Below are 12,419 nucleotides of genomic sequence, written 5' to 3' on the forward strand. Positions count from 1 at the left end.
TTGTAAATTGAGTGTTTCTGCTGTGAGGATTCTTATAATATTATTTGCTATATGCCCACTTTATTTTCTTTTTGGTTTTGTTGTTGGTGTTTTGTTTTGTTTTTTTAGACAGGGTTCCTCTGTAGGTTTGAAGCCTGTCCTGAAACTCTTGTAGACAAGGCTGGTCTTGAACTCATGGAGATCCACCTGTCTCTGCCTCCCGAATGCTGGAATTAAAGGCATGCACCACCACTGCCTGACTTGTTTTGTTTTTAACTAGAGTTTAACTGTGTATAGAGTTGTTGGTATTTTCCTTGTCAGCTCTTCTATTTTATATAAACTTAGGAAGCTCTATATGCTCTAGTAAGTCAACTTTTTCTCCATCAGTTTTTTTGTTTTGTTTTATTCTTTAAATGGGTCAGTTAATACAAGAGAGTACTGGAGCAAGCTCAGACTGAGAGTCAAGACTGAAAATAGTGCAGGACAGCTTGAAGTGTTCTTATTTCTTCCAGGTCTCTTAAACATCAGTCACTTTCTATTGAGAACTCTCATTTCCAAAGCTGTGTATCTATTAACTACTATTCCCCATTGTTGCAAATGTGAATAAAATCTTACTAATTTCAGTTATTTACAGTTACCGTGTTATAACAGTACATGTTGCATTTCATAACTTGAGTGTTAGAAACCATGTCAACATAACTTTTATTAAACTGTAGTTTTGTAATCATTCTATTTTATTATCAATGTTTTATTGTCCCTAATTTTTAAATTAAACTTGATTATATTCTGTGAATGTTTAGGAAAATACCAGTATATACTGGAGATAGTACTACCTGAAGTTTCAGGAATCTTCTGGGGATCTTGAACAGTGCTCCCTGTGGAAAGGGGACAGTTGTATTAATTTCTGGGTTACTGTAGTAGAGTAGTGTACATTGAGTGGGTTACAGTTCTGGAGGTTAGAAGTTCAAAGTCAAGGTGCTAGGCAAGCTCCGTCTGTCTTGTAGACTTGCTACCTTCTGCCTTATTTTGTCCACTCATATCCATTACTTGTGCATTCCTGTATTGCTTTCTCTGAACAACAACCCACCCTTATGACCTCATTTAATCTCAATTGTTTCTGAAAAGCAGATGTAGTCTGCCTTATCTCAGATGCAGTTAGGAGTTCAACACTGAACTTGTGAGGAAGGAACACAGTTCAGCCCTAGCCTTGTTTCATACATTTGTATACATGAGCAGGACTGAAGATTTCCACCCTGCAAAGGCCCAAGACCAAAACAAAACTTTCTGGTTTTTATTCCCCCCTCTCCTTCTTTTATTGTGAAAGCTTTTTTCTTTCACTTGGAAGTATGAAAATAAGATAGTGTGTGAGTTTGATCTGATGTTCATGCTATGGACAGCCTGTGTTATTTATAGTAGTCTCCTTATAATAGAAACACATTTGTCCAAAGATTTCCAAACTCTCTTCTCGCTTCTTTTTAGCTCGGCTTCTTTTACATGGTGTCCTAGAGGATAAAGTTACTGGAGTTTACATGACCTATGACCTCATGTTTCCTGCTGACCCTCAAGAGGTTCCGTTAATGTACTCACTGTGTTATGTGGCAAGGCTCTCCTGAGTAGATTAAAGGCAGCTGGTTGTAGACAGGATAATACCGGTCTATGCTATCCTAAAATGTCCAGCTAAATATTTATCTATGGTGAGAAGAGTTAAATCTGGAAAACCAAATTTGACTAAAATCTGGACTTAGATTTTTGTTCTGAGTCACTAAGGGCTTGCCCATTTATTTTCTTAGTTTTAGAAAAGAATGGTTTGTTTAGCTGGTGCTTTGTGAATGGTTTGTTTAGCTAGTTTTCTGTAGTTTGGAAGAAGATACCCGAGAAAGGCATGTATTGGAGTCTTTTAATGTTTTTAGGATAAGAAACTTAATAACTTTCCTCACTATATAATCATAATTAAAGGTCAAGTCACGTTTTTTGGTAGCTTTTCATTATTTTTATCTGACTTTTGGCAATTGCTTCCATTTTTAAGCTTTGCCTGAACTCTAGCTCATGCTTCTACCTTTTAAGTCTCACTTGTGTACCTAAAAGCCACTTCTAAGTTGATATCCAGAGCAGGTTGATGCTATAGTCCCACACTATGCTGCTCTTTCTCACCATCCATACCTCTGTCAGTTACTTGACTAAAATTCTCTTTCCCCCGATACAGTCCATCAACAGATAGTGCCTGCTCTGTTTGAATATGAGGTCAGGTCTCCTTATTCCCATTGCTGGTCTCCTCTCTATGGTATTTTCCTGTTTGGTTCTTTTGGTTGCATTCTGGTTTTTTTGTTTGTTTTCTACCCAGAAGCTGGGTTTTTCTTTGTAAAATGTAAATCCAACCGAACTTATTCCTTATACCTCAAGAATAAGAGCCCAAAGCTTTCTTGGTGATTGATGTGACTGCATGAGTTTACTGTTGTGCCTCTGAGCTTTCTGTGGGTTGTTTTCCATTTGCCTGTTCTCTTCTCCAATCACACCATTCGCCTGCTATTTCTGAGCAGAATAATCCCATTCTCAGCTTGACACTTTGTGAAAATTGTCCATGAATTTTCCCAGATCTGCCCAAAGTCCACTTTTTCCTTCTTTTAGGTCCCTTTTCAGGACATTTCTTTACCTTTTATAGTCCTCTCTCTCACTACTTATTTGGTTTATATAATCACTGTATCTATTATCATGTAGTATACTTAAAATATTCATTATTCATTGTCTATTTCACAGTAGATTGTAGGCTCCATGAGAATGTGCAGTTTGTGGGATTCAAGAGATGGCTCAGTGATTAAGAACACTTTACATTATAGAAGAACCAAGTTTAGTTCCAGCACCCAGGTGGTAGCTCATAGTCATCTCTGCTAACTCCAGTTCTAGGGATCTGATGCACATAAACACAGGCAAAACATACATACATATAAAAGTAAAAGAAAAAAATTTTTAAAAATATAATTTATTTTCATTGCTGTGTCTCCATACCTCAAACAACTCTGTGCATGCACATATTTGGATAAGGAAAAAACTAATTTTCCAGTTTTAAAATTATTCTGTGTTAAAAAATGTTTATTCACAGATGGTCATATAATACTCGTTTTTTCAAGCCAACAATATAATTTTGTCCTAGTGTTTCTATTGCCGTGATTAACACAATGACCAAAAACAACTTAAGGAGAAAAGGGTTTATTTTTTCACTTCATCTTACAACTCAGATCATACTTTATCACCGACGGAAGGCAAGGCAGGAACCCAAGGTACAAATCTGGAAGTAGAAACTGAAGCAAAAGCCCTGGCGGAGTGCTGTTTATAAGCTTGCTCAAGTTAAATGTTCAGAACTTTCTTCTGCTCTCAAAGACCACCTGCCCTGGGATGGCACACCTCCCCTATCAGTCCCCAATTGAGAAAATGCCTCAAAGGCATGCCTACAGGCCAGTCTTACGGTGCCAGATTCTCAACTGTGGTTCGCTCTTCTCAGATTACTCTAGTTTGTGTCAGTTAGACAAAAACCAAAAGCCTCAACCTGGACAGACTTCATGGCTTCATAGTGAACCTGTTTTTCTAAAGACATTTCTGTGTGTTATCTTATGTTAACTTTTTACCATTAAAAAAAAAATCTTTTGCCAGAATGTGTCTTTCATGGATTATTTTTGTTTAGTTTCGTTATTCCATCTTTTCTTTGCCTTTAAAATAAACCTCTTTTTTTTTTAGACATCTAAAAGAGTTTTTTACTTTCAATTTCAGAAGGTCAAGACAATTTGATCTTTTACACTTTTAGAGCTGTTTTCACTTCTCTGATGTCACCACACCAGTCAAGTTCATCCTAAACAAGCATGGTTTCTGTCACCACCTGCAGCCCGTTTATTATCAGATGTTTATGCTGTATCATTATCTTTAAGGTGCTGAAAATAGTTCTGATACAGAAAGTGCTCCCTCTCCTTCACCAGTTGAAGCTGCCAAGCCCAGTGAAGACAGCAGTGAAAATGCTGCTTCTCGAGGAAACACCGAACCTGTGGCTGAGCTTGAGGCCACCACTGACCCTGCACCCTGTGCATCTCCCTCTTCAGCAGTTCCAAGCACAAAACCAGCTGAAAGTGAAAGCGTGGAGGCCCAGGCGACTGACAGTGCCAGTGTGGAGACAGCAGAGCCGATGGATGTAGACCGTGAGGAGTGCGGTACTGAAGCCACTTCTGTTCTTGATCCGCCAGCTGCTCCCAAAGCCGACTCTGTGGACGCAGAAGTGCGGGTGTCAGAAAACACTGCGTCTCAAGGTGAAGGAGATGCCAAAGAAAGAGACTTGGAGAGCACCAGTGAGAAGACCGAGGCTAGAGATGAAGACCTGGTGGTGGCTGAGCAGATGAATATCCAGAGACCTGAGCCACAGTCAGACAACGACTCCAGTGCCACATGCAGTGCTGATGAGGATGTGGATGGGGAGCCTGAGAGGCAGAGGTGAGACTGGACCTTGTTTCATCTCTGCTTTCTAACCGCCACAGATATGGCCACAGAGATGGCTCCTGTACAGATGACTAATTCCTTGCAATCCATGGTTTTAAGATTGAACAGTGTGCGCGTGTGTGTGTGTGTTTGTATGATTTTTTTTAAATAGTGCAATGATAAATACCTTCTGTATCTGCATTGTTACAATATTCTTGGATAGCAGAGGGAGGGAGTGGTTTTCAGCCAGCAGAGTTGTGACTAAAACCATGGTCACACTGTGGTGCTTGAGGTTGGTAGCAGTGGTAGGTGGTGAAGACGATGGAAGGAGGGCCTTGGCTTTACCTCTAGGTTTATCTAAATTGGTTTGTTTAGCCCAGCGTTATAGAATAAAGGAAATACTATAAGGAGATATGCCATTGTTGAAAAGTTTTATATATTATTGCTGTTTTGGGGTTTGGGGACAAGCTTTTGTTATGAGGTCACATTGAGGCTGAACTCGCTAGGTAACCCTGGCTAGCCTTGCATTTGTGGTATTCCTTCTTCTGTTTCCTACTGCAAGCATTAGAGACATGCCTGTGAAGAGTTTCTTTTCTCTTTTCTTTCATTTTTGTGTGTTGCTGGGGATCAAAGCTAGGACATTGCCCATGTGCTATAAGCACTCTCACTGAGCTGTATCTAGCCCCTGACATTTTAAAGACCATAACTTAGTACAAGTTAGCAGAAGTTATATTGACAATTTTTGATATTGGTTATAATTTGAAGTTAGTCATATTTGTGATATAAAATATCAGATATAATACAAATTGATTATTTAGATTTTGTGAGAAAGGAAGCGTGTGTGCCATCATGGTCAGAAGATAACTTATGGTAGTGGGCTTTGTCCACCATCGGCTTCCAGGTACTGATCTCTTTCGTTAGGCTTAGTGACAAGGGCCTTCTCGCTGAGTCATCACACTAGTCCACAAATAAAAGTTAAGTATTTTTAGTCACTAAAGGCAAATTAATTATAAAAATGCATAGTAAGTGTCAGACATAAAGATATTTTACAGAAAATCATAGTAATATAATAATTTTAATACCTGGATGTTCCCTTTTCCTCAAAAGATATATAAACACCTATAAGCAGACATGTTGGATTGTTGCAGATTCCAAAAGTGAATTAAGACTAAAACATAGTCAGAAATTCGAGCACTTCCTCTCTCTTTAAAGCCAGTTACTTTTTAGTAAGCCGAAGATGAAGAGCTTCTCATGCGGAGCCAGATTTCCACAGAGCTCCGCTTTGTGCATCGTGTGTCCCGGTATCACTGTGCGTGCTGACATTTAGTGCTCTAGACTAGGGTCTTCAAGAGAGTCCAAGGGCCTGAATTGTCACTAGTAAACATTTAAGTAACACAGGCTTTTTGTCTAACCATCCATTTGCCAGAAAATGCAGTCATCTAGATCAGTCCTCTTTCTTCTCTTAATAGTGTAGAATTTATAGTAAGTGTCCCTACTTTTTGTTTTTTTTTTCTTTTTTTTTATTAAAACAATTTACTTTTTCTTTTTAATCTGTGTGTGTGTCCATGTCCTATGTGGAGGTAAGAACAAATTCTAGGGATTGAATTCAGGTTGTCTAGTTTGGTCGCAAGCATCTTTACCCTTGGAATTATCTTGAGGCCCAGCCCCAGTCTTTAACTAGAGTAATATATACAGATTAAAGCAGTATTGCCCTTTTTTTTGGTTTTTCGAGACAGGGTTTCTCTGTAGTTTTGGAGCCTGTCCTGAACCTAGCTCTTGTAGACCAGGCTGGCCTCGAACTCACAGAAATCCTCCTGCCTCTGCCTACTGAGTGCTGGGATTAAAGGTGTGCGTCTCCACCGCCTGGCCAGTATTGACTTTTAAAAAAGGCTTTTTTTTAAATCTGAAATTGGAATTATTGTATATTGTGTGCTGCTTGGTTAGGTAACTAAAAATCAGGATGACAGTGACCTTAGAAAATGAGCTTGTTTAGGCACAGCTGGGATAGTCTTCCCTTTGTGTGCTCTGCAGGTTGTGCTCAGTGGCAGACCGTGATGTCCAAGATTGATCCTCAAAATGACCACCTCCGAAAAAATAAACTTTCTAGGCCGGGCGGTGGTGGCGCACGCCTTTAATCCCAGCACTCGGGAGGCAGAGGCAGGCGGATCTCTGTGAGTTCGAGACCAGCCTGGTCTACAAGAGCGCTAGTTCCAGGACAGGCTCCAAAAGGACAGAGAAACCCTGTCTCGAAAAACCAAAAAAAAAAAAAAATAAATAAACTTTCTAGTAAAACCAAAATCATTGTAAAAACATGGTGAATTCTGAATGAAATCCTAAAACCTATAAAACTTCTAAGATGTTAAAAATTATATTTCCAGTTTTCTATATCTTTAATACCATCTTTTAAAAATACAATTAATAGTTTTTCTTTATACATTTTTATTTTCTACCAGTCCACACATTAAAAAATGTTTATCTTTACCCAGTAGCCATTATATCTTTGAGAAATATAACCAAGGCTATAAAATACAGCACCATTTTATTATATGTATGTTTATAAAATATATCAAGTTCATGTATTGGACATCTTAAACTCATGTGTAGACATTAGAGGCAAGTGAAGTAGGTGCTGTGTGAAATGGCTGGGAGCAGAGGGACATATGACTGCATGTTTCTGCTGTGTGGGAATGATGGCTCTCCATTTTCATTTCCTTATATTTTCTATAAGAAGCCTGAAATTTGGAATTTTGGGTAAAATTCTCAAGTTTAAATGAGTGTTGCTTCTTCTCTGTGATCCCAGGAAAACATGCTATAATAGGGAACTAGTTTTTGTTTTTGTTTTTTTTTTTTCCCATTGTGAGCCTAGCCTTCAATGTCTGAGCTATCTCTCCAGCCCTGGGAACTAGTTTTAAAAAAAAAAAAAATTTAGTTACTCTGGTGTGTGTGGTACAGCATTCATGCATAGCACTATGCATGTGTGTATGTTCATATAGCACTCACATATAACACCGTGCACATGAGAATTGGTTCTCTCATTTTACCATGTATGTCCTGGGAGTTGTCAGACTTGGTGGTTCAAGGGATTAGTTTTTAGCATATGCCTGTATATTAGTAAATTGATACTAAACTTTTTGCTGTTGTTGTTGTTTTTGTTTTTATTTTTTGTTGTTGTTGTTGTTTGTTTGTTTTTGTAAGTCAGGGTTTCTCTGTAGCTTTGAAGCCTGTCCTGAACTAGGTCTTGTAGACCAGGCTGGCCTCGTACACACAGAGATCTGCCCACCTCTGCGATTAAACATTTTTATGGGGTTTGTTGATATTGTTTTTGTTGATTAAATGTAGATAATTAAAATCAGATAAATATCAACTTGTCAGTTAATGTTAGATTTCTTTATCTGGAAAATTAACGCTATAATACCCTTTTCTGCCTTTACTGTTTATATATTTATTAGTTGTTGTATTAGGATTTTAACCTAAGACCTTGCTCATACTAGGCAAGTATTCTGCTATTGAACTGTACCCTCAGCCCACCTTATTAAGACTAATTTCTCTTTCTCTCTCTCTCACACACACGCATACACACACACGCATACACACACACACACAAATGAATTGTGGTGATTTTACATTTGAAGTCATAAATAAAAATAACTTCTTTTATCTTTATTTGAAACCACCAACTATAGAGTGTTTCCTATGGATGCAAAGCCTTCATTGTTAAATCCAACTGGATCTATACTAGTTTCATCTCCTATTAAACCCAATCCATTGGATCTGCCACAGCTTCAGCATCGAGCTGCTGTCATCCCGCCAATGGTAAGTGTCATCATTATACATGGAAAGTTGAAACACAGAGACCTTCTTGGGCATATTTATTCTTTTACTTAACTCTTTGACTTTTTAGAATATTGTCGTTAAAAAAAAAGTAATCTAATTTGAATTAATTATTTTAGTAAAATTTTTGGCTTATTTTTGAAATTGTAACCTAATTACAATAATTTTTTTCCTTCCTCCCTTTAAGCCTTTTCATTTACCCCTCCCTACTCTCCTTCAAATTCATGGCCTCTTTTTTTCATTCATTGTAATTGCATGTGCGTGCACACACACACACACAAATTTGTATATTTGTATGTATGTGTAGAATACCTAAATAGAACCTGTGAGGTCCATATAATATTATTTGTATGTGTGTTATCAGGGCTGACCATTTGACACTGGACAGCCAGTTGATGTGCTTTCCTTGAGGAGGACCATCTATTTTTTGTTTTTGTTTTTCACAATTTGTTACAATGTGAATTCTGGTCATGTTTACCCTTTATTACCCTGCTTCTTCCCATTCTCTTTTCCACTGAAACCCTTCTTCTTTCCATTAAGTCCTCTTCCTACTCTTTTGTCGGCATATGTGGGGTCTTACTCAGTCTAATAAGAGTTGTTTGTATGACCATGGGTGGGGAGGTTACTTACTAGAGCATGGGTAACTTATCAATGTCTGCCGTTGAAAAAGATGATACCCGTCTAGCAACTTTTTTTTTTTTTTTTGGAGACAGGGTTTCTCTGTAGCTTTAGAACCTGTCCTGGAACTCGCTCTTGTAGACCAGGCTGGCTATGAACTCAGAGATCCACCTGCTTCTGCCTCCTGAGTGCTGGGATTAAAGGTGTGCGCCACCACTGCCTAGCCCATCTAGTAACTATTAACTGCCAGTACTCTCAGGAAAATGGGGCCTCATAAACCCATACCTCATCACTGATGAGGTTTTGACAGGCCCACAAGTTTGTTCAGATAACCATAGTTGTAGCGAAATCATGGGCCATGACACATATCCAGAGTTCATCATTTCACACCACTTCTCCTTACCCTCAGCTCTTAGAGTATTTCCATTTTTTTTATCTATATTGTTCCTGAGCCTTGGAAGAGGTGCCACAAACCTCATTTAGAACCAGGCATTTAACAGTCAGTTATTCTCAGAACTTTAGCCATTTTTAGTTTATAGTTCAGTAGCCTAAGTATTGTTCACTATATTAAAAAATACAGTGCCAGATTGTAGTAATAAGGGCGGCGGGGCTGCGTCCCCAGCACCCCGGCTGCCTGGCTAGTTTATGCCCGAAATAACAACACACAAATTGTATTCATTTAAACACTGCTTGGCCCTTTAGCTCTAGCCCTTACTGGCTAATTCTGATATCCCGATCAACCCATCTCTAATAATCTGTGAGCACCGGTCTTACTGGGATGATTCTAGCCTATGTCCATCCTGGGTTGGAGCTTCATCGTGTGCTTCTGCCTGGGAGCTGGGAGCATGGCGTCTCTCTGAGGCATCTGCTCCCTAGAGGAGAGCTGTGGAGTCTGAGCTCACTTCCTCTTCCTCCCAGCGTTCTGTTCTGTTTACTCCTCCCACCTATCTTCTAACCAATGAGGGCCAAGCAGTTTCTTTTTATTTAACCAATGACCTTCCTCCATCACCAGATCTTTGCTGTCACCCTAATCTCAAACTCTCTACTAATTAAACAACACTCCTTTGCCTCAACAACTCCAACTACATAACCATTACTATTCTCTTTTCTATTTCTATGAATTTGCCTTCATTAGATACTAATGAATTTTTTTTTTTTTTTGCTACAATCCTCATACCAAATGTGTGGGATTTTGCCCCACACCAAGTCTGAATTATTGAGAGACACAATTACAAGGTCTAATTTCCTTATTTCATACACTATTCATGTAATTATTGGATTCCAGGTCATTCACACTTCTACGCAACTGAGGCTGCAAATCAGAGGTTCGTGATCTCTCTGTCTCATAGAACCTAACTAAGAAAACAGTTTCCCTACTCTTACTGCTCTGTCACTAAGGATACAACTTAAGAAACTCCCAGATTGAAGAGATGTGCACAGCAGGGTGTATGGGAAAGCAGGTTGAGTTTCCTTTTCCTCTGGGTCATACAGCCCTACGAGCACCTCTTTGTTTTCACCAAGTTAAGCTCTCTGACCCCTGCCATTTAGGAGTTTGTTTGGTTATGGAGGGAGATTTCATATGATATAGGCATGATTGATTAAATCATTGGTCTCTAGTGATGAGTGCATGACCCTCCAACATCTCTTTTCCATCCAGAGCTTGGAGGTACTCTTGCCTGGGCTGAGTTCAGCTCAAAATTCCAGCCTTCTGTTCATGCCTTAATCTTCTTGGCCACCAGCCAGTAGTAATCTCACTGACATAAAAATATTTTTTATATTTTTTAATTTATACTTTTCTTGAGGTATATCCCTAGCTAACCCTGAGTTCACTCTGTAGCCAAAGATAACCTTGATCTTCTGTTCCATATGCCTCTGCCTGCTGAGTGCTGGGGATTACATACATGCACCAACATGCTGAGTTCATGCAGTGCTGGGGACAAGTATTGTACTGACTAAATCACAATCTCAGCCCTTAGACACACTCTGATTTGAGACAGAGTCTTGTGGACAGTCCAGGCTGTCCAGGAACTCAACTCTGTAGCCCAGGTAGTTGAATTTACCCTAATCCTCCTCCTTTAGTCTCCCGAATGCAAAGGTTTACGAGAGTCTACCACTGTTTGGCATAAAGGACTCTTAGTTAGTTCTGCACAGTCCAAGAATATAAGGTGTGGGCCAAGAACAGACAGACTTTATTATACCACAGTGCCTTACAGAAATAGAATTAACACAGGATTAGTTTGTCCATGACTGCCTTCATTTATTGTATTGTATTGTATTGAGTGTCTTAGAGGAACAGTAGCCTCTTAGGTAGAAATTTCAGACTCTACAAAGGATTTAACATTTTTGTTGGACTGAAACAGTTTAGTGTGGTGTTGTGCCACAAGAAGGGAAAGCCAGATTCACATGTAAAATAAAAAAGGACAGAAAAGTCATACTTGTGTTGTAAGACCCACTTAAGGTTGTGTAAAATCTATACTAGTGTTTAGAGCATATAGTCTCTAATATATGTTAGATCTCTAGGGCCTCTATGGCTATTTGTTTTTTTTAAAAAGATCATTTGTCTAATTCAAATTACTATGTGTACAATATTCTATCTGAATGTATGCCTGTAGGCCAGAGGAAGGTACCAAGTCTCATTATGGATGGTTGTGAGCCACCATGTGGTTGCTGGGAATTGAACTCAGGACCTCTGGAAAAGCAGCCAGTGCTCTTAACCTCTGAGCCATCTCTCCAACCCCTGGCTATTTGTTTCTTTATGAAGTATTTAATCATAAATAAGAAAAACATAGTTAAAAAAAAGAAAGAAAAACATAGTTGCAAGCAGAGTGGGTTGTGCACACCTATAATCCCAATGTTTAAGAGGGTTGACACAGGATTGCTATGAATTTAGGGTCAGCCTGGGCCACATAGTGAGTGCTTAGCTAGCCAGGGCTGCCTTGTCTCAAAAACAAAACAAAAACTGTAGTTACAGCCGGGCAGTGGTGGTGCACGCCTTTAATCCCAGCACTCGGGAGGCAGAGACAGGTGGATCTTTGTGAGTTTGAGGCCAGCCTGGTCTACAAGAACTAGTTCCAGGATAGGCACCAAAGCTACAGAGAAACCCTGTCTCAAAAAACTTAAAAACAAAACAAAAAAACTGTAGTTACAACGTGAAACAAATGCTGTTTAGGATGAAAGAAATCAAGGTGAGTTCCCCTTGTTACAGACTGTCTGGATGAGTCAGTTTGGGGAAGGGGAGGTTGAGGGACATGGATAAGCTGCGTTTCTTGCTGAGGTAGGTTGTTTAGTAGAAAGTTTCTTTGAGCTGTTAAAGAAGACTCAAAGGTAGACAGTTTTTATGAGTGTGGAACTTGTAGAAAGAGAAGTTTCTGAGTCATTGCCACATAGGACATGTAAATTTATAGAAATGAATGTGGTTGTCTGGTAAGAGATGCGGAATGAGACTGAGAGCCAGATTGATCACAAGCATTTGAATTAGACAAATGATCTTTAGTTTCTGGGTTTGATTTTTTTTTGTGTTCCAGCTTTTATTATTT

The 12,419-nt window shown here is 39.1% G+C and overlaps 1 protein-coding gene across 22 annotated transcripts in view; it reads left to right on the forward strand.

Annotated features, from left to right (window-relative positions):
* Ncor1 (nuclear receptor corepressor 1) overlaps positions 1-12,419 on the forward strand; it is a 151,723-nt gene that overhangs the window by 87,206 nt on the left and 52,098 nt on the right. For 16 of the 22 annotated variants that reach the window (XM_041663823.1, XM_041663822.1, XM_041663828.1 and 13 more), the window contains 2 exons: positions 3,897-4,449; positions 8,118-8,247. In XM_041663823.1, coding sequence (XP_041519757.1) covers positions 3,897-4,449; positions 8,118-8,247 — 683 coding nt within the window. The remainder of the gene's footprint in view (positions 1-3,896; positions 4,450-8,117; positions 8,248-12,419) is intronic. The other 6 variants (XM_041663835.1, XM_041663841.1, XM_041663844.1 and 3 more) reach the window with 3 other exon arrangements.

This window comes from Microtus oregoni, unplaced genomic scaffold, assembly GCF_018167655.1.
Source record: "Microtus oregoni isolate MIOR12 unplaced genomic scaffold, Mior012 000015F_ref0000493, whole genome shotgun sequence".
NCBI classification, from domain to species: Eukaryota; Metazoa; Chordata; class Mammalia; order Rodentia; family Cricetidae; genus Microtus; species Microtus oregoni.